General features: G+C 41.1%; 3 protein-coding genes across 4 annotated transcripts in view; 2 read left to right on the top strand and 1 right to left on the bottom strand.

Moving 5' to 3' along the window:
• Positions 1 to 1,774: 1,774 nt before the first annotated feature.
• On the top strand, positions 1,775 to 3,767 carry LOC128226341 (uncharacterized). The gene is made up of 2 exons (XM_052936224.1): positions 1,775 to 2,291; positions 2,434 to 3,767. The coding sequence occupies exons 1-2, from the start codon at positions 1,775 to 1,777 to the stop codon at positions 3,765 to 3,767; spliced, it is 1,851 nt and encodes a 616-aa protein (XP_052792184.1).
• A 4,362-nt stretch (positions 3,768 to 8,129) lies between these two features.
• Positions 8,130 to 22,421, bottom strand: part of LOC128227568 (uncharacterized) — a 44,937-nt gene continuing 30,645 nt past the window's right edge. The window contains 14 exon segments of the mRNA XM_052938221.1: positions 8,130 to 9,739; positions 9,741 to 10,587; positions 10,761 to 10,961; positions 12,056 to 12,191; positions 12,546 to 12,740; positions 13,213 to 13,366; positions 15,638 to 15,743; positions 15,918 to 15,997; positions 16,113 to 16,355; positions 16,484 to 17,433; positions 17,873 to 18,010; positions 18,246 to 18,423; positions 18,601 to 18,829; positions 21,969 to 22,215. Coding sequence (XP_052794181.1) covers positions 8,692 to 9,739; positions 9,741 to 10,587; positions 10,761 to 10,961; positions 12,056 to 12,191; positions 12,546 to 12,740; positions 13,213 to 13,366; positions 15,638 to 15,743; positions 15,918 to 15,997; positions 16,113 to 16,355; positions 16,484 to 17,433; positions 17,873 to 18,010; positions 18,246 to 18,423; positions 18,601 to 18,829; positions 21,969 to 22,215 — 4,752 coding nt within the window. The 3' untranslated portion in view covers positions 8,130 to 8,691.
• LOC128227569 (uncharacterized) lies at positions 18,858 to 22,414 on the top strand. Of its 2 annotated transcripts, XR_008259835.1 has the most exons (3): positions 18,858 to 19,378; positions 19,554 to 20,932; positions 21,274 to 22,412. XR_008259835.1 is itself a non-coding variant. In XM_052938222.1 (2 exons), exons 1-2 carry the CDS (start codon positions 20,820 to 20,822, stop codon positions 21,671 to 21,673), a joined length of 513 nt encoding a protein of 170 aa, XP_052794182.1. In that variant the 5' UTR covers positions 19,888 to 20,819; the 3' UTR covers positions 21,674 to 22,414. The 2 variants fall into 2 exon arrangements, 1 of the variants encoding a protein (XP_052794182.1); XM_052938222.1 differs by lacking the exon at positions 18,858 to 19,378 and having other exon boundaries at positions 19,888 to 20,932; positions 21,274 to 22,414.

Genomic DNA, 22,421 nt, shown 5'->3' on the forward strand with positions numbered 1-22,421 from the left:
GATTTAATCTGTGTAACACTAGGGCTTGATGTGAGTTCCATAACATACCTAATGTATTGCAATCTTAATCAAAGCGCAAGGCGCTGAAAGACTATCTGCGGGCAAATATGTGAGAGTTGCAAATTTTATTTGAACTATGGGAATGGGTGAAGAGCACATAAATAAAAGTGAAAAAGTGCTATTTAATTATCGTCCAGCTCACACGCATGCTGTCGGCCATATCGTGGGACCGAGAATGACGTTTAGAATGTTTCTATAACAGTGATTTCATCACGCAACTTTGTTAACGCACATGCAAACCTTTGACCTTCACTTCGGCGGCGTGTCATGTTCTTGTCTTTGATGTGTACAAACAGCTTTGTGTGACCGGGTATTGTCCACAGGAAGCACCCCCTTATGGTGTCATGTAATTTTCGAGCATCGATCAGCCATACTAATCGGTACAATCGAAAAGTAGTTGTATATTGACGCTTGTTCCGCGAAGGGAATACTGTTAATTAAATACTTATCAATATTTGTAAATGTAAATTATTGACCGGAACTTATATACTATGAGACTTTCACTATAATAGAAAAGGGAATTTAAAATGTTTTTATATTGATTTTTTCTGTCTGTTTGGCTTCGTTATTCTGGAAGGCTAGGAAGATTTGAAAAAATGTATTTGTATCGTGTCATCTTGTATTTTTACTTTACCATAACAAACATACAAGTGCTTTCCTGAGCCTGAGACTAGACGTGGGCTTGGTCATGGTTCAGTTATTTACCGTTTTAGCCTGGATGACGTATTATACTTTTTTTTCTGTGTGCATAAGTTCCTTTAATCGAATCAAATGAATAATGGGAATAGAAAGAACTTAAAGTGAATGCGTCGTTACTTTGGTCAATTGTAGTGTTTTTCTCTAAAGGTATTAATAGAAACCCTGGGACTGTCTTTGGTTAAAAGTAATGAAAAACAACGCCTTAATTTCCTCAGTACAGGAAATACATGATCATTCGACATAATATAGAGATAGAAATTGCCTTAATAAATGATAAAATGAAGCAGCATGAAAATAGATAGATCTACATTCGTTCTAATCTAAATCAATCTTAATCATCACCTGCCCAAATCCTTTGTCATAATTAACGATTTTATATAAAAAAAAACACAGAACAAACTATGATAAACTATGTTCTACATTTTTCATATTTCTAGTTATCCAATGAGTATATGCCTTTCTTTAGTTAACGTAAAGCTAAACTTAGTTTCCATCTAATCAATTATCATTTTCTTCAAGAAATGTACATATTAATGATTTTCTACACAACATATTTTTGTATCATAAGAAACCCTGATAATCGCTTTATGGAGAACAAATGGAGTTAACGATGTTCAATGTCCCGGTGAAAATGTGTAATGACACAAAAGGGGACCGTGGTTTTGGTCAAAGCCACCGCCATACATCTCCATTTACGCATTGTTTTTTTTGCTTTGTTTTTAATCTAATGCAGTTAACCATTTCAAAATGTATATTATATCTAACATCAATGTAATTATAATTAAAATGGTCGCCAGTGTATTATTTCTGGTCCCTGTTTATGTCTGGTCGCCTGTGTAGTTCTGGTCGCCTTTGTATTATGCCTGGTCGCCTGTGTATTATGTCTGGTCGCCTGTGTATGTCTGGTCGCCTGTGTATGTTTGGTCAAATGTGTGTCATGTCTGGTCGCCTGTGTATGTTTAGTCAACTGTGTGTCATGTCTGATATCCTATGTATGTTTGGTCAACTGTGTGTCATGTCTGGTAGCCTGTGTATGTCTGGCCGCCTGCGTATGTCTGGTCAACTTTGTATGTCTGGTCCCCTGTGTATGTTTGGTCAACTGTGTGTCATGTCAGGTCGCCTGTGTTTGTCTGGTCGCCTGTGGATGTCTGGTCGCCTGTGGATGTCTGGTCGCCTGTGTATCACATCTGGTCGCCTGTGTATTATGCCCGGTCGCCTGTGTATTATGTCTGGTCGCCTGTTTATGTCTCGTCGCCTGTGTAAGTCTGGTCGCCTTTTTATTATGTCTGGTCGCCTGTGTATTATGTCTGGTCGCCTGTGTATGTCTGGTCCCCTGTGTATGTTTGGTCAACTGTGTGTCATGTCAGGTCGCCTGTGTATGTCTGGTCGCCTGTGTATTATGTCTGGTCGCCTGTGTATGTCTGGTCGCCTGTGTATCATGTCTGGTCGCCTGTGTATCATGTCTGGTCGCCTGTTTATGTCTGGTCGCCTGTGTATGTTTGGTCAACTGTGTGTCATGTCTGATATCCTATGTATGTTTGGTCAACTGTGTGTCATGTCTGGTAGCCTGTGTATGTCTGGCCGCCTGCGTATGTCTGGTCAACTTTGTATGTCTGGTCCCCTGTGTATGTTTGGTCAACTGTGTGTCATGTCAGGTCGCCTGTGTCATGTCAGGTCGCCTGTGTTTGTCTGGTCGCCTGTGGATGTCTGGTCGCCTGTGGATGTCTGGTCGCCTGTGTATCACATCTGGTCGCCTGTGTATTATGTCTGGTCGCCTGTGTATTATGTCTGGTCGCCTGTTTATGTCTGGTCGCCTGTGTAAGTCTGGTCGCCTTTGTATTATGTCTGGTCGCCTGTGTATTATGTCTGGTCGCCTGTGTATGTCTGGTCCCCTGTGTATGTTTGGTCAACTGTGTGTCATGTCAGGTCGCCTGTGTATGTCTAGTCGCCTGTGTATTATGTCTGGTCGCCTGTGTATGTCTGGTCGCCTGTGTATCATGTCTGGTCGCCTGTGTATCATGTCTGGTCGCCTGTTTATGTCTGGTCGCCTGTGTATGTTTAGTCAACTGTGTGTCATGTCTGATATCCTATGTATGTTTGGTCAACTGTGTGTCATGTCTGGTAGCCTGTGTATGTCTGGCCGCCTGCGTATGTCTGGTCAACTTTGTATGTCTGGTCCCCTGTGTATGTTTGGTCAACTGTGTGTCATGTCAGGTCGCCTGTGTTTGTCTGGTCGCCTGTGGATGTCTGGTCGCCTGTGGATGTCTGGTCGCCTGTGTATCACATCTGGTCGCCTGTGTATTATGCCCGGTTGCCTGTGTATTATGTCTGGTCGCCTGTTTATGTCTCGTCGCCTGTGTAAGTCTGGTCGCCTTTTTATTATGTCTGGTCGCCTGTGTATTATGTCTGGTCGCCTGTGTATGTCTGGTCCCCTGTGTATGTTTGGTCAACTGTGTGTCATGTCAGGTCGCCTGTGTATGTCTAGTCGCCTGTGTATTATGTCTGGTCGCCTGTGTATGTCTGGTCGCCTGTGTATCATGTCTGGTCGCCTGTGTATCATGTCTGGTCGCCTGTTTATGTCTGGTCGCCTGTATATTATGTCTGGTCGTCTGTGTATGTCTGGTCGCCTGTGTATTATGTCTGGTCGACTGTTTATGTCTGGTCGCCTGTGTATCTTGTCTGGTCGCCTGTGTATTATGTCTGGTCGCCTGTGTATTATTTCTGGTCGCCTGTGTATGTCTGGTCGCCTGTGTATTATGTCTGGTCGCCTGTGTATGTCTGGTCGCCTGTGTATGTCTGGTCGCCTGTGTATCATGTCTGGCCGCCTGTGTATTATGTCTGGTCGCCTGTGTGTCATGTCTGGATGCCTGTGTATGTTTGGTCAACTGTGCGTCATGCCTGGTCGCCTGTGTATGTTTGGTCAACTGTGTGTCATGTCTGTTCGCCTGTGTATGTTTGGTCAACTGTGTGTCATGTCAGGTCGCCTGTGTATGTATGTCAAAATATAGAGTGGCAACTCATTAGGAGTGTAAATAGCTATATGCTCAAATATCGTCTTTAAAGAACACAATTTTCATTAGCGTTAACAACGCCAGTGGGTACTTAAATATATCGTTGTCGCGTAATTGTATGCATGACATTATCACGTGATGTTATCAATGTATTGTTAAGAGGTCAAACTATTGTTAAAGTCCTAGTGGCCTAATATTTAGGCGTCGCTTTTCTAAAAAAAAATCTTGACTCTACCAGCTTGGGTTCGCTTAAACTTAAACCAAAATTTGTATTATACAATAAATGTATTTTTTTTCAAATTCGATATCAAAGTGTATAATAGTGATATTAAGTGATTTCAGATGCATTATCGGGAAAACTTATTTTAAGTCCTAAAATATTAGCGAGAACCCGATATAAAATCACAAGTGAGTTTGACTTAGATAACTTATGTGAAGGTCAAAAGTGAAAACTTGGGAACGGTCACGTCATCTCAAGCCTACAAAAAAAAGGGTCATACAATTTTCACACCAATGTTTTTGTTGTTAAATGCATCTGCCCATATTTGAAATTCACCAAAGGATAAGACGGCCCTCGATAAAGAGAAGGAAATATTTCTATATGATTGATTAAAATGGAGATACACATGTCTGAATGATCACCACGGGAGGAAACATAGACAGAGGACCTGACATGATACACAGTTGACCAAACATACACAGGCGACCAGACAATACACAGGCGACCAGACATGATACACAGGCAACCAGACATAATACACAAGCGACCAGACATGATACACAGGCAACCAGACATAATACACAGGCAACCAGACATAAAATCATTTCTACACTGTAAGAGAAAGCCTAAAACATTTTGAAATAGTCTCATCAGTCCATGTGCAGTTGGTAGCACCTTAGTCGATGGGGTGAACGCGATAAGGACACTGGCAGACTGCGGCCTCAATCGAACGTAACCAGCTGTTTTCCGCCTGAAAGACACAAGTATAGGAACTGTAAAACAGGCCCATTCGTTTTTAGTCACAAATCACTGTGCTTTAAAGTTATAAACGTCAAACACATCCTTTTGGCCTAAAGGCAAATGATAAATAAGTAGAAAGTTTAATTAATGAACAACATTCAACAGTTATTTCCAATACGTTGTTATTCGTCATTGTTGCATCATTTTGAATAACACGGAACTGCGTAAGACTCACTCAGTGTGTGATATAATCTGCGTAACACTCGGGTAAGACTCACTCAGTGTGTGATATAATCTGCGTAACACTCGGGTAAGACTCACTCAGTGTGTGATATAATCTGCGTAACACTCGGGTAAGACTCACTCAGTGTGTGATATAATCTGTGTAACACTCGGGTAAGACTCACTCAGTGTGTGATATAATCTGCGTAACACTCGGGTAAGACTCACTCAGTGTGTGATATAATCTGTGTAACACTCGGGTAAGACTCACTCAGTGTGTGATATAATCTGTGTAACACTCGGGTAAGACTCACTCAGTGTGTGATATAATCTGTGTAACACTCGGGTAAGACTCACTCAGTGTGTGATATAATCTGCGTAACACTCGGGTAAGACTCACTCAGTGTGTGATATAATCTGTGTAACACTCGGGTAAGACTCACTCAGTGTGTGATATAATCTGTGTACCACTCGGGTAAGACTCATTAAGTGTGTGATATAATCTGTGTACCACTCGGGTAAGACTCACTCAGTGTGTGATATAATCTGTGTACCACTCGGGTAAGACTCATTAAGTGTGTGATATAATATGTGTACCACTCGGGTAAGACTCACTCAGTGTGTGATATAATCTGCGTAACACTCGGGTAAGACTCATTAAGTGTGTGATATAATATGTGTACCACTCGGGTAAGACTCACTCAGTGTGTGATATAATCTGTGTAACACTCGGACTGGTATACTTGATGTTAACGCTAATGAAAAGTGTGTTCTTCAAAGACGATATTTGAGCATTTAGCTATTTAAACTCCTAATGAGTTGCCACTCTTTATTTTGACATACAAAATTTTACGGGTTTTACAAAAACATAAGCGAGTACCTTAAAAGTATCTGGCAGTTTCATATGAAGTTACAAATTAATTAATAGCTCATGCATTCGATTTTGAGTAACATTTTTTTTTTCTTTTTATATTTATAAACGTCAACTACGATGATGAACATAGACCGTACTACAATATGACCAACGTATTGTTGCTAAGAAACTTCACGTATATATACAAATATACTGTTCTGTTTTCAAAGTGCAACATATTTTAAGATGTATATAAAACATTACCTAATCGTAGTATCGAAAATGCCATGCAGTATTTTGATTTTTTAGCAAATTTATTGAATTATCATCTTTTTGTACCAAGCAGAATTTTGTTTGAATTTCTCTAATTTTATAACAAGAATAACCAATCTCTAGTTTGCCGATACACCTGCGCAGTTTTATCTGAACCGACTCCAACTTTCAATCAGTTTGCTAATTGTTAAATTTCCTCTCCTTAGAACACAGAACACAATTTGTTTTATTAATATTCATAATGGTCTTAAATATTTTTTTCGTTTAAACGTCTTGAAAAATAGCACAGTTCGTTGTGTACATTAGCGAGAAACGTGGATCTGTTAGAATCTCAAATATTTCAATAACCTTCAATCATAACTGCCAATTAAAACTTTTGCTAGACTGAATGATAGGTTTGAGGAGATGTTCATCCGTCATGTAATGTTTCATTCGCAAATATAAGCTTTCATTGACCTTTTTTTTCTTCAAATCATGTAAGTTTTAGTTTTCGAGGTTACCTTTTAAGTTTACCAATGCTCAGTTATGCTCTTATGATATAACAATATCATCTTGAAACGTCAGCAATATGTCAGGCAATGATAATACATGGTCGCTGATTATCAGAAGTGTAATCGTTTATATTATTATGAAACATTGTTAGGTAACCAATTGAAATTATTTCCCAAAATGTCTATAATTTATGTGTGTGTTTGGTAAACCATTTACTAATTTTCCGAAATGGCCAGTGGTTTGGGGGTGAATTGAACTTAATTTTCTTAATCAAAGAAGGCTTGAAATTGGGTCCGGCAACCGAGTATTCGACAGGGTACATCTACCCATACACCATTGATTCCAGGCACAAAACACATATTCTTCATTACATGCATTTAACTAAACCAGCTTCATGGAGGAAAAACGCATGCGGAATTTTAAGATTTGAAAACATTAATTGACATTCTTTGTGTCTTTTGTAGAGGTAAACATTTTTCCTGTTCAAACTGGTATCGGTAGACTCACTTTTCCATGTACGTGTATATGTAATATATTCTTCTTTTTCTTTTGTTTCGCTTTGCTTCGGTTTCCTATGCGCAAACATTTCATTTGTAGAAGCAAAGAAAAAACGTTTGCAAAGGACGTCCATTTTCCGTAAATCAGCAAAAATATACATTATCAAAGTTCGGTCAGCTGTGCTATGGCTGAACGTCAATTTCCATAAATACCCCAAAATTAACAGTGACCTGTACTTAGTATCAAGGAACAATAAGTCGTTTGAAATATTAACAAGTTATTGCGGGAGAACTTCTAGTGTGTGGCTGGTAAAAATAGCCAACCGCCTATTGCTTCGGCCACCTATAAAATCAACCTAATGTACATTCTCTGTGGTAGCTAAACCAGGAGTGCTGTATATATCCACAATGAGTGTACAGAATGTTTTAGGGACAAAACTACGATAACCTGTTTAGCTTGCTATATGTAGTATTTTAATGAGAGACGGGGAATTTTTGGTCGCCAACACCGCTCAAGCTGTTGTCATTTCATTGTATTATTTTTGAAAAATCATCATGAACCGCAAAAATACAAGAAATACAAGAGAATTATCAAACGTGCTTAGCGTCATTTATAACTGCGTGGCTAGAAAGAATACAAGTTACATTTCTAAACTTAAGCTATGCCAGGTGTTAAACAGCTTATAAGAAAAGCCTGGGCCTACTTGAGTATGAGGGATTCATGCCCAAAGCAGGGTAAAGGGGGCTTAGAACACTTTTAAAATTCTTTCAAAGGCATTTATAATCATTTCAAGATAATTGCTAATGTTATTGATGCAAATGTTCGAGCAAAAACAAAAATCTTTAAAACTGTTCAATATTCTGAAGTTAAAAGCCCTCAATCATGATTACAGGATGAATCCTAAACTTCAGAGCCCGTGCTATACGGTGCTAGCCAGTCACAAGGGAACCCGACAAGCTTGACCTGGTATTACTGTGACAAGATGCTCCGACCGGTATAAATAGTCATATTTCGCACAAGGACTAGTTGTTGGTATGAAAAAATAGCTAATGTACGTATGTGATATATTGATACAATTTATTTGAGTTATCAGATGACTAGACTCATTTATATAAAATTTAAAGGAAAATAGTTCATATTAAATCCATTCTATACACGTCTCAAGAGAACAGTTAACAATGTCAAACAGGAATCTTATTTAAGAACTATTTCGAAACGTGTCTCTACATTTTTTATTAATTATTTGATCATAACACCGTGTCTGGGTCTGTGGCGTTAATACTAATGATTACAAGCAGCAAACCTTAACACAACTAATTCTCATCAGCGACTTCCATAATCATTGCAACGACCATAAAATAGACAATTCCCCAAGCATGACAAGATAATGCCTAATGTTTCCACACAAACACAAAACTTACACCAGATAAACCAGCAATAGATGAAATAAGCAAATACATTTACACTGCTCCAGGCCATACTAAAAATAGATGCACATTTAGCCAAACTTCTATATTACACAAATTAATACATACTTAAATATAAAATCACATGAATGCATAAATATTAGAATGTACATAGCACTGGCACTAGAAATTATACAATGACTGTTGCGTGTAGACTCATAACGTCTCAATTACAACTCCATTAAAGCGGCTGTCATCGCTCAAACTGCTATTGCTTGTCTTTTTGAAGCTCCGTTTATACATACGTTGACGCATGTCATTAAATTTATTTGAAAATCTATAACTGTCATTACGTTCAATATTACTAGGGATTCTGTTATTTCGGAAAGCAAGCGAACCTTGTTTCCACTTTCTATGAATATTCTCCAGTCTGTCCTCAAATATTTGTTGGAGAAGAGGAACGGCATTGTCGCCTCCACTGCTGGACACGTGACGCCTGCTTGAGCGCCTCCGTTGCATAGATCCGTCCATGCGCTGAATCTCATTGTACCGGTTTTCAGTGCCGGGCGTCATGGTGCCCGAAAGATCCTCGTCATCATCTTCATAGTCCGGGGGAAGCTCGTCGTAATCAGCGGCCGGCTCCAGTCGCTGGAGCCGCTGTGCCTCAGCCACTACAAAGCGTACAAAGTCTTCTTCAGTGGAAGCGTTCTGGAACCAGTCAATCCTGGTACTGGACATGAGGTGGAGAAAGGTTCCCCATCGGTGAACGAACATGCTGATGAACTGGAGCGTGATACAGAAGGCGAACACAGACAGGAACATGAGCGATAGCGGCTCATATTTGTTGATGATGTAGAAGTCTTTGAGTTTATCCTCCATCGTCTGCAGCTGTAAGGTAATGATTGTCCACAAGAAGTTGATCATAAAGTAAATAAATACAACGTTGTTCTTCAGCTGAATCAAATCGTGAGCAATTTTATCCTTATGACTTTTGTCTTCGTCCAGAGGATGTAAGTACTTTTTGATGATAAACCTCCAGAAGTCCATCTCATCTTCATCAAGTTTCTCCACCCGTCCGTTGCCTATATATTCCATGTGCGTCCAGTACGGTCTATCCGGGTTGGGCTCCCAGCCCGATGGGACCAGGTCTTCTACGATCGTGACAGGCTTGCTCTGCTGCCGCTCACACTTGAGGGAGCGATCCTTCAGTATGGGAGCGGGAGGCTTCGTCTCCTCCGTCTGCACTCCCATCGTGCACGTCTCCTTTTTTCTCCACTTTGATTCCCATCATTGTCTGTATGAGTTCCCGCGAATCGTTCACGAGCTTGTGAAGACCCAGTCTGTTCAGGATTGATCGGCTCTCTTTTTTCTTCTTCTTCTCTTCTTCTTGTAGTAGCTTTTCTTCTTCCTCCTCTTTTGTCAGTTTCTTCGGTGTTTCACGAGTACCCCAGGACACGTTGTTCAGGTTACACAGGTAATACACCGTCAGCAGAATAAACGTTGAAGGTACTGTGAGGAAATACAACAGACCGTAGACCAAGCAGAAGAACTCTTGCGGGTGTAAAATGCCGGCAATTGTGAAAACACACACGAGACCTGTTAAAAACACAACATTGGGGCTGCCGAAATTCTCTGTCACAATACTGATGATAGTGCCAACTGTTGCTATCATCATCACCACTGTGAATATGGCGCTTATCGCTGCGGCGGCTGTGATTTGGTGGTCGCTCTTCATAGTCATACAGATGGTAATGTATACACCAACTGGCAAGATGGACAGAAGGTAGGACTCCCAAATCCCAAAGCCGAGTACTGAGTGGTACGAGCCAGTTATCATCAGGATGATGGTGGAGGGAGCCAGGATCGTGGATGCCATCAGGATAAACTGGTAGAGCACATAGGGTCGGGAGATGTTGTCGTTGATGCGGACGGTATCGTGCCAGGAGGAGAGAAGGTCCATCATGTTGGCCAAGGTCGAGGGAGCCCAGCGACGTCGCTGGTTGAAAAACTCGTTGAACGTTTCCGGTGCAAAGGTGAGAGCATCTGCACCGGCACAGTAGTCGATACGGTGGCCTTGTTGTAGAAGAAGGGTGCACAACCATCGATCTTCACCTGCAGATAAGGTCAGAGAGTGACTTTCACGTACTATTTTAGCCAAGCAAATACTTCAACAGACGAAACACTATGCTTTTGTCAAAAGAGCATGGTGTATTGATTATTCATGTAACTTGATATTATTTGCTTTTGTTTATTAAAATAAACATATTATTTATTTATCGAGGTACCTTGTTCGAACTGTATATAGTGCCTGGCCTCGGTGGGTTTAGTGGTGTACATCTTCATCACGTTGTCGTCCATGAGGGCGGAACCGCGGAAGAGGGAGAAACATCCGGGACAGCAGAGTACGCAGCCGAACACGTGTTCGGCGGCTTTCTGCAGCCAATGGCCGACCGCGTATTCAAACTGCTGGTACCACACCATCGGACCTGATGAAATGGAATATACAGATTACCAATTATTTGCGATATTTCATCATAATTGTCTAAATAATGAACAAGACTTTCTACGGGCGAAAACTTTCCTGATCGACAAACATGGACATGGGTTCATGTGCAGATATTATGAAGAAATAAGCTGATGGCCTCGTAAATATCTCCTCATTAATATGTTGGGAAATATAACGACAGCTTTGGATACGAGGGATTTCTGCTAAATCCGATAAACATGTTTTGAATAAAGAGATTTAGTTAATCTTCCTCCGAAAATACAAATGCTCTTTAATAGTTCAGTGTTTTCTATAATGCAAAGGAATTACTGAAAAACATTTACGAACACATATGACACGTTTTTCAATGAAGCTTACACATAGGAAGTGCTTGAGTGTCAAATCGTATGCAAATAAGGGTAATAAATTAGAGGCAATTTGATTACAAAGGTCTCTCGTATAAAACTTGATTCCAGGGAAACATTGAACACTCGTTCCTTTTTGTAATTATTGCCTTGTCAGACAATATCGCCTATGTGTGATTTTCCCTGATATTTAAGGTCCTTCATCGCGTGTGACAAGCATGTGTACTATAAGTATTGTTTTTATACTTTTTGAACTATATAAGTGAGTGTGTTAGTCTCATGAACAGAGTGATAAAACGACTTCATGTGGTTCAGTTTCACATCACATTTGAACGGCATACCCTGACATACCCGACATACCCTGACATACCCTGACATACCCCGACATACCCTGACATAGCCTAACATACCCTGACATACTCAGTTTCAATTATGAAAGCTAATAAAGCTATTGAGGCTGAAGGCAATGGTATCTTCAAATTGCTCCACCTATCCAGTTACATGATCTTGTTTTTAGATTTTCTGTTGAAAATCATTTAACAGTTACTTACAGGTATACCCGCCAAACAACTTCCACTTCAATAAATCATCAGTGTTAATTTTTGGTCAATTTTGTATCCCAGTTGGATTAGAGAACGAATAGTAACTTTAGATAAAATAACATTACAACGCAGTAAGTATAAGCATTAATATTTTCTTAAAAACATCCTTATTCGACCAGCAGTTGTACCTGAGCCGATGGGGTGGATACGACCACAGACGGCGCCCACTTTTCGGTTCTTCTTCATCCGGTCAATAAGGAGCTTAACGGACTCTGGTCGGAAGTCAACGTCGCCGTCCAGCGTCAAAATAAACGTGTTCTCAGCCTGAAAAAAACAAGGACAGATGTGTACATGTTAACGCTCTTTACATATCAAACCCTGTACAGACTGTAGGAAGTGTTATGGACGCCATTGATACTCACATAGTTTGATATTCAGAAAAGTGCTAAGAACTTACTTGTACTGTTTTAACAGTAAATTGAACTCGTTTTCTCATAAACGTTTTTTTTCACAGTTGTGTGTTAACTTTGATTTTAACAAGAATCCAGACTTCATTTGTATACGTGTGATATCTATTACGCAAAACCAAATAGCTTTTGTCATTTAAACTTATTCACAACAAACCTTATAAAGTAACGCTATTCTACAACTATGAAATATTAAACCAATGCCACTTACCATCTCGTACGTTTCCGGGTCCATTTTGTTGAAGAGGGATTTGATTGGTCGGGAGAGGTTGTCCTTCTTGGTCTTCTTCTTCCGGTTGCGGGCCTTGGAGACGTGGCTCTCCAGCTCAGACTCGTCCGCGAACGCCTTGTCGCTATCACGGGCCCCGAACAGGCGGAACCCCAGCAGATAATACATGTACATACACTGCAAAAAGGGGAAAATGGAATGGATTTGGTGACGAAGTTATTGTCATGATCGAATGTGTGAAAACCAAGAAGGCTTGAAAACGACTAAAAAATCTCCATTTCGAAGTTAATTCATCAATTACCGATGAGATTGATTATGCATATTTTCAAATGTTTGGTTTTGTTCATATTAAAGTACACATGTTTGCATTCGTTGCGTTTAAATAACTTGAAATAGATGTTTCAAATAATCAAGTTTGGCGTAAATTGCTGGTGACAGGTTGCAGTTGTTGAGGGAGCATGTATATTGTGTATAGCTTGCTAAGAATTAAACAAATGCATTTTGATTTCAATGTAAAACTTTGTTCACACAGACTTCTAAACAATTTAAAATTATTGTCAAGCACGGACTGTGAAACCCGTCATATGTAAAGCACGCAGTGTATTGAAACATCAGTTTATAACGCCACGTTGTCAACATGCACACGTACCTGTGACCATCGCTTCCGGTGACGTATCTTGTTCTTGTCTTTGACGTGGACAACCATCTTAGTGTGGCCGGGCATCGTCCATACTAGGCGGCCGCCGTATGGCGTCACATACTTTGTGGGCGGCGTGATGATGATCGGACCTTTTACAACCGACCTGCCGGCAACAAAACGTTGAGGGTCAAACATTCGGATATGTATAGACTATAGACTTGCCCGCTTTACGTAATGTCATTAATTAATATATGTTCAATTGCTTTCTATATGGTGAGTCCAAATAGGTATACAAATACTATTTAAACTATGAAATACTTCATGGCCTGAATGACTGGGGTTCCACTTTACTTACTCTAAAGAAGTGTTCTTAAACAGTTTAATGTCTTCTTGATTTATTGTACACGTACATAACAATCTGGTTGTGACCTTTGGTACCAAAACTACAACTGGCACTACGAGAAGTATGCCCATAATCGAATCAATGACGACATGTTCATAAGAAAAATAAAGACTGGAAAACGTTTTGTCAGGTTGTGTTATGCTTATATCTATAGTTGAACAATCTGATCATCGCTTTAATGAGAACATAATAGCTAATGATGTTCAACGACCCCGGCGAAATTGTGTAATGGCGGAAATGGCGACGTCGTTTCGTCTCGAAAGAAGACAATTCATACCAATACACGACATTGGAACAAAATAATTATCTTCCAATAGTCAAAATATATCATTAAAAATGGTTTTCTTTTCAGACTGAATACGACGAGAATCTTGTTATTTTCGGTGTCATTAGATGTGTTTGGAAGTTAAAGCCGATGTATTTATTTCTAGAAAAAGGGAATATATTTCCATTTGCCGGTTGCGCTTTTAAACAATAATTTGCTGTTAACATTTCAAGAAAAATGTATCAAAATAAACGACAAGACAATTCAATGACAACCAATCGCCATGCTTATTACACGCTTGGGAATTAATTCCCATGATAACGAACGCAAGGGTATTCAACTTGTGAAAGGATTGAACATCTATCTCATTCAACTCTAGCGTTAAATCACTCCGTCATTATCTTCCTATTATGTGCTTGGCCTAATTCAAGAACAATATCGTGATCAAGCTAATACAGCTAATGTATTATGATTTTCTCCCAGAAATAGGAGGCTTCGAATATTCCCAATACAAATTATGTACAAGCAGGTAACGACTTCACTAAAACCCTACCAACCCAACCACGCATATTACCCACCCCACCCCCTCTAGCTATCACCCTGACTGTACCAACCCAACCACGCATACCACTCCACCCTTCCCCATATAGCCATCACCCTGACTGTACCCATCAAACCACGCATACCACCCCATCAGCTCTAGCCATCTCCCTGACTGTACCCACCCAACCACGCATACCACCCCACCCCATTCCATCTAGCCATCTCTCTGACTGTACCAACCCAACCACGCATAAACACCCTACCCACCCCATCTAGCCATCTCCCTGACTGTGCCCACCCAACCACGCACAACACCCCAACCCATCTAGCCATCACCCTGACTGTACCCGACCAACCACGCACACCACCCCACTCCATCTAGCCATCTCCCTGACTGTACCCACCCAACAACGCATACCACCCCATCCCACCATCTCCCTGACTGTACCCACCAAACCACGCATACCACCCCACCCCATCTAGCCACCTCCCTGGCTGTACCCACCCAACCACGCACACCACCCCACCCCATCTAGCCATCTCACTGACTGTACCCACCCAACAACGCATACCACCCCACCCCACCATCTCCCTGACTGTACCCACCCAACCACGCATACCACCCCATCCCACCCCATCTAGCCACCTCCCTGGCTGTACCCACCCAACCACGCACACCACCCCGCCCAACCACATCTAGCCACCTCCCTGGCTGTACACACCCAACCACGCACCCTACCCTAATCTACTCCATCTAGCCACCTCCCTGGCTGTACCCACCCAACCACGAACACCACCCCACCCTACTCCATCTTGCCACCTCCCTGGCTGTACCCACCCAACCACGCATACCACCCGATCCCACCCCATCTAGCCATCTCCCTGACTGTACCCACCCAACCACGCATACCACCCGATCCCACCCCATCTAGCCATCTCACTGACTGTACTCACCCAACAACGCATACCACCCCATCCCACCATCTCCCTGACTGTACCCACCCAACCACGCATACCACCCCATCCCACCCCATCTAGCCACCTCCCTGGCTGTACCCACCCAACCACGCATACCACCGCACCAAACCCCATCTAGCCACCTCTCTGGCTGTACCCACCCAACCACGCATATCACCCCACCCCTTGTAGCCACCCCCTGGCTGTACCCACCCAACCACGCATATCACCCCGCCCCATATAGCCATCTCCCTGACTGTACCCACCTAGCGGCGTCTTCCATGCACTCCATGAAGTTCTTGACGAACTGGTTCGGTACAAACTTATCAACATCATCATTCAGCTCGAACGCGTCGTCGAATATGACGTGGACTGTTGGGAACAAAGGACATTTTTAATCACACCTTTTCTTTAACATCGGCTCACAGCTACAATAATATATACATCGTTCAAACATTATTATAAATGAATGATTCATTTATCGATTTTAGTCAACTTTCTGTAATATAAAAAAGAAAGTATGCCTTTAAGGCGTACGGCACTTACTCTCGAAGTCGTAGTAATCTGGATCCTTAATTCTGAATTTCTCCTGAGCAAGCCTACTAGCACAGTGGACATAGTCTAACCTGAAATGTGAATAAAGCAATATGCAATAAACACTTTTAAAGTCATTTTGGCGGTATTGATACTTTTTTTTATTCAAAACATGTTTTCCTTTATTTTGGTAAATTTGAATTTTACCTGAACATGGACTTGAGCAGTTGTGTCATTTCCTGTCTGGTCTCGTGCCACATTGTCGCGCATGCGTAGATCTGTGGAATCACGTTCGGTTTTGTATTATATACACCATCTTCAAAACTGTCTTCTCCGACGTAACGGAACGTGTCAAAGCCCGTGACCTTGATTTCCTTGTCGTTACGGCGACGTCTTAACGTTAATGTGAAGTCAGAGAAGATACCTTCGAAATGTGGTGTAATAAACAGCCTGAAATTATATAAAAATAGTCCGTTTCCTAAACGTTACTTTAAAACTTTGAAGCTCTATTCCATGTCGGGTAATGGGAAGTAACACCGAGAATAAAACTTAAACAATACGAGTATGAGTTAGCTTACTTTTCCAGTTTGGCCATTCTCTCGCTCTGCGGTAACCAGATATGTGACGTCACTATAGCATACGAAATCCACAAGGCGCCTGCGCAGATGATCGGTAGCATGAGGTCTTCGATCGTCCCTAACGGGCAGAACCAGCCGCCCATGTGCCAGTGGGCGGGCATGAACCGGAAACTACACTGCAGGTAGACGACGGCAAGCGTGACCGGCGGCGCCAGCATGATGGAGAGGGAGAAGGCGACCCGTTGCATGTGGAGCTTACAGGCGAGACCCGACAGGTAGGTTATCGCGATCCCTGAACCAAGCTGAAGATACATGAGACTGTATGACGTGAAGTGTTCCTCCACCGAGTCAACCGTCTCCGTGCTGTTTTCAGGAACTGATGGCGTCTCCGGCAAACGGAAGTCTGTGTCCAATGTAAGAAGTCGTGCCAAAAGGACCATCAGCCCTATTTTCCAGGGATATACTAAAATACCGGCCGTGTCGCGGGAATCCTGCAGTATCCTTCGCCACTGCTTGAAAGGGATTCGAATTTTACCGAAAATAGTCCAGTCACCGGACACATAGTTTTCCCAGTATCCCACCGAAAATAACAACAACCCAACTGGTATTTCCCACTGCAGCTCATGGTTCAACGAAATATCCACATTTTGGTAAGTGGTGGAGTTGACGCCCTCCATCATGGTGTGATTTCCGGTCATGAAAAACTGGCTGTTGATGAAGAAAGGGATGGCGCCCACCTGAATGAAGAACGCGAGAACATTCATGATGATGGCCACTATCTCGCTGACGCTGGGGTTGGGTCGGCGCTCACGGACGATCACATTGAGAAGGCTTGGCACCTGGCAGACGGCGAACGTGACGATGGTTCCCCGGAACACATCCGTGGTTGGAAGTACGCGGAACATCAACAGACATGCGCCAAGGCCCTGCAAACACTCCACCACCACCAGCTGAAGTGAAAGTGTGCATAGCTGTAGTATAAATAAGTTCGACACTAACGATTATTTTCAAATATTTTTATACATGTACACATTCTTTGTGTTGTATGGATACTTATAGAGGAAAAAACATGTGTGTGAAGGGATGATGACATATGGTGGCATAAAACTGCCGTAAGATAACCTGATAGCGTTCGCGGATTGTTTCGTGTTAACCACTAAATTTGCACGATAATTATCTACCTATCTAGTTAATATTCGCGATACTTTTTCGGTAAGATAAATATCATAAGACTAAAAACAGGCTTAAAAGTGCCCATAACTGCCACCTATTATCCATTTTAGCTGTACAACATTAACAGGTTAACTATTTATGGTTTGTGAATTCCACTTAATAAGTGACATAATAACCGGCAAAAATATCTTAACTTATTGTGAAAATAAAACGTACAATGAGAAAAGTCTTGACAGAGGGCCATTCCTTGCCTCCAAACAGCGTCTTCATGGCGGACATGAACCAGCTGAAGGCGATGGGGCAGCACATGCACAACAGCAGCAGGGTCACGTGCTCCCCACGTGTCTCCTCCTCCTGCACGTACAGATTTACACGCTTAATACAATGTATCTGTATTTTGTAATTAAGTCATATTATTTATGCCAAAAAACGTGCTTATTAAAATGTTCTTATTCTTAAGACAACAAGTAAAAATATAAAAAAACAATGCCTCATGTGTTTATGTTTAACAGTCATAACAAAATAGTGTACTTATGTGTATGCATGTGGGTTATATGTGTCTAGTATGACGAGTGTTTGAGTGATTTACTTTGTTTAGTCCGGAAACAAGGAGGAGGAGGGAGAGTTTGTTGGTGACGGCCCCCGCGAGGATGGCGACGAACATGAGCACGTACATGAAGAGCCGCACGAGCTTCAGGATCTCCTTGAAGATGGCGTCATTCTCCTCGAACTCGCGCTCCGATACTTGGAATATGTCGTACGGACGCCTGAAATGACAACCAGTGATATGCATTGAGAAAAAAAACATTAAAACTCTTAATTATTTAATTAGACCTCAAGATGTTCTTCTTTTGGTAAGCGTGGGCATCTTCCTCAGGGCATGTAAATGTATACCAGTTTATTTGTATAGTGTTTAAATTGTTAGCATCGTTGTTATAGTTTACCACTGCTCATTTGTCCCCTCCGACTCGTAGGACGTCGTCGTTGCATCTTCTGACGTCTGTGAAGTCTGGCGTTTAGGTGGCAGGCTGCCATTGTCTTCGACGTCTTGGACGGGCGGCGGTGGAGCGGCTCGCTTACCGGAAGTGGCGATACTCTCCAGGATGCCGTCATCTGTCTTCTTAAGACGCGCTAACTTCTCCTTCAAAAGAGCGTCAGTGTCTGTGTAACCAACTGAAATAAGAAACAAATATATCCTGCATGAAGCTTTATTAACAATATATTTAACAAAACGAAAAAACAACAAGTGCCCTCATCGTCCCGATCATAAAAATCAAAAGTAGCATTTTACTCTAATATTACAACGTTTGCATCAAACTTGTTAACCTTCCGTGTTTTCATTATTATATGATTCACACTTACCTATCATATGACGAGTTTGGCAATTTGACAGACAAGGGATACCAGACTATGCGATCTGGACTATTCTTTTAAGATAAAGTTTTCAGAAAAAAACTATTTATATTTTCAAATACCCAGATATAGCAATCATTATATTAAAAATCCATATAAATATGAGTTTGAATTAGTCTAACAGACTATTCGGATACATTAAAATACATATACGGATACAATATTGAAAAGTTTAATAAACATAATAAATGACAAGATGTCTCTGACGCTTAAGCCTTCGGAAATTTACTTCTCACAAAGTTCAATTAACAATCAGTTTAAAAATGGTCGCCAGATAGGACAGGTGCTGGATGATATATGTGAGGGCAGGTAGGGAACTTACACAACACTAATGTTTCATTATCATTTATAATAGTTTTCTGATGGATAATACAGTGCAACGAATAACGAAACAACGTATTCATGAGCGAACAATCATTGTTTTTCAACATTTTTACGTTTTTCTTTCTGAAAATTTAATGTATTTGTCTTTAACATTGTCTAGGATATCAGTGTCAAGTTTTCCCCTAATCAGCGTGATGAAGCGTGATGGGCGGTGGACGACATCAGACAACCGGCGTCTCTGGGTGTTCCGGGAGCTGGAGCGCCTTGGGAAGCTCGACGAGATTGCGGTGGTGCAGGTCTACAGCATTCATGATAAGAAACTGACAACCATAAACGGCGGTGTGTCCGTCAAGGTGCGGGGAACGGGGCCCGGTGGTATATGGCACAACAGACTGGCCTCCACGGCTTCCCTTTCAACATATCTGCGCTCATGGAGGGATATGTTTGATTCCTCGGACAGCCTCGATAGCATATAGGAAAGCTTAAATATTATTTTTGTACCATATTTATAGTATGTTGGTTTCGATCTGTGATATTTTCTTATTTTTTCCTCATTATTTATCGTTAAACTACTTATAATTATTTTAATACATGTATCTTCACATCCATTATAATTAAGTATTGTTGTTATTATTAAGTATTGGATATCATTCAGAATGTGTCATGATGTATGTAGTATGTGCTTTTTTTATAAATCGTTATTATAATTAAGTATTTTTTTTAAGTTCACCATTTACATTAGTTTTAAATACTACTTGACAACTATTATATTTAAAGCAATATAAACTCAATGGCATGTTCTATTTTATCAATCAATACAGTTTTTAAGAATTTAATCTTTATGTTAAAACCAAAAGTAGAAATTTGATTATTGTCTGGCCAGGTGCCAGTCATTTTCTGAAAAACACCACCATAAATAGGCCACAATCAGGAAAAGTTTCCATTTAAAATATGTACAGGTACCAGTTAAAAGAGCTCTATTTATGTTTAACTGTGATTATGTTTTATGGGTGTTTTTTCTTTCTTTTTTCTCATTTAAATTCTGTGCGTATTGTTATCAGATTCCGGTACATGCACCGCATACATCCATATCATTTTGATTGTTTACTAATCTGTTATACATATACAGAATAATAAATTCGTATATAACACAAAGCGTGTTACTTCACATTAGGATAATAATAGTTGTATTGCAAGTTGCAAATACACCCGTTAGGTACAGACTATTAATAATTAGAAATACATGCAGGTATTAAATTACGGAATTTCAGAGTAAATGGAAAAGAAAATGGGCTTCACGTTTTCTGAAAATCATTAATCATTAATCAATATTGAATAAGACCGCTGTAGCCATTTCCCAACTAGAGGTGGAGGTGATGAGTAGATTGTGTTATAATACGACAATAACACCGTGAACGAACACGATATGCCTACGTGGAGGCAGCCGTCGGAGATTCGCTACTCCCAAGCGTCCATCAAGTCCAGATTCAGCAACAGACGTCAGCTGGGGATAGTACTGGACGACATTTGCGATGAAAAGTAAGCGAAACATTTATGTGACGTCATTACTTACCTGGTTTTGTCATTTATCGGCAGCTTCTTTAACTTTAGAAGTTGGAGACTTTTGAGGTAAAATTATGAACAACAATTTGTATCACACGTCTGCAATTCATTTTTCACAATTATATATATATACATCCGAGTTTCAAACAGTGCTGCAATCCACAATATACTGCAAACGGTACTTGCTTAATTTGCCGTCGTCAAAATACTATTTTGGGCTTCACTAATAAAGACAGTCATGACACACAGCTCGTTTCCTAGTTTGTCACTGATATTCCATTTAATATAAAGATTTCGAATTCCTTATTCATTTTCAGATTGAAAGCGTCCAATTTTCCAAACATCCGGGTTATTAAGAAGGACGGTTTGTGGTTCAGCATGGATAACCGGCGACTCTGGGTCTTCAAGCAGCTTCAGCGGCTAGGGAAATGTGGGGACATTCCCGTAAAAGAGGTAACAACTATCCCTGACGAGCGTCACACAACTCGAAACAATGGTGTTCACGTTGAGATCCGTGGATTGCTTGGAGGTGAGTGGAAAGATAAGCCGGACTGTGTGGATCCCCGTCCACCCTTTCTGTGCACCTGGGCGACTTCCAGCAGGAATTTCCGGGGTCGGAGTGGGGGTGTGATAAGTCGCCGCAGGTCATGGGAGAGCGATGACGACTTTGAGTGCGATTACGGAGATGATTCCGAAGACGAATCCTATGACTTCTAACATCACTATAGATGTTAGCTCAAACATTACAATGTGATTAAGACGAGATTCTTTTGAATAATTTTGTCTTGTTATATATCGAAAACTTTTCACATGTTGTCTCACTGTCCTACTCAAATTATCTGTGATATATTGATTGCTCTTATTTCAAACCCTTTGTTGTTTCAGATGTTTGTATTGTCGTTTTAAAATTAATCTAAACAGCGACTGTTTTATTGTGATTTAAAGTTTCTTGTTTAATTCTGTCCATGGTAAGGTGAGAGAAAAAACAGATAATTGGTGTCTTTTCGCTTACCGATGCCGCTGTCCAAGGATCGGCGAGGCGTGCTGGCGGGCGGGCTGTCCGTCATCCGGTCCTCGAACACGAGACTCTCCCGGGACGCGCGCCGCCTCTCCAAAGCATCCAACTCGTCCTGTTGCCTCTGGAGCTCCCTACGATGGTGCTCCTCGCGGCGCCTCTTTTCTCTCTCGTGCTCCAGTATGACTGCCTCCCGCTGCCGGGCCTCTTCCCGCTCCCGCTCCAAGCGCGCTAACTCCTCGAGCTGCCACAGACAACACAGGATGTATAGACGCTAGACACAGACTGGTGTGGTACGGGTCGCACCATATTTTGTTATCACACAGAAAACATACAATATAATACACATATTTATTTATTTAGCTTGTTTATTCTTAATACTTCATTATAGCATTGAATCCAGTTGTACATATATATATACGAAAAAAAATATTTTAGTCTGACTCTAAT

The sequence above is a fragment of the Mya arenaria genome, chromosome 3, assembly GCF_026914265.1.
Source record: "Mya arenaria isolate MELC-2E11 chromosome 3, ASM2691426v1".
NCBI lineage: Eukaryota > Metazoa > Mollusca > Bivalvia > Myida > Myidae > Mya > Mya arenaria.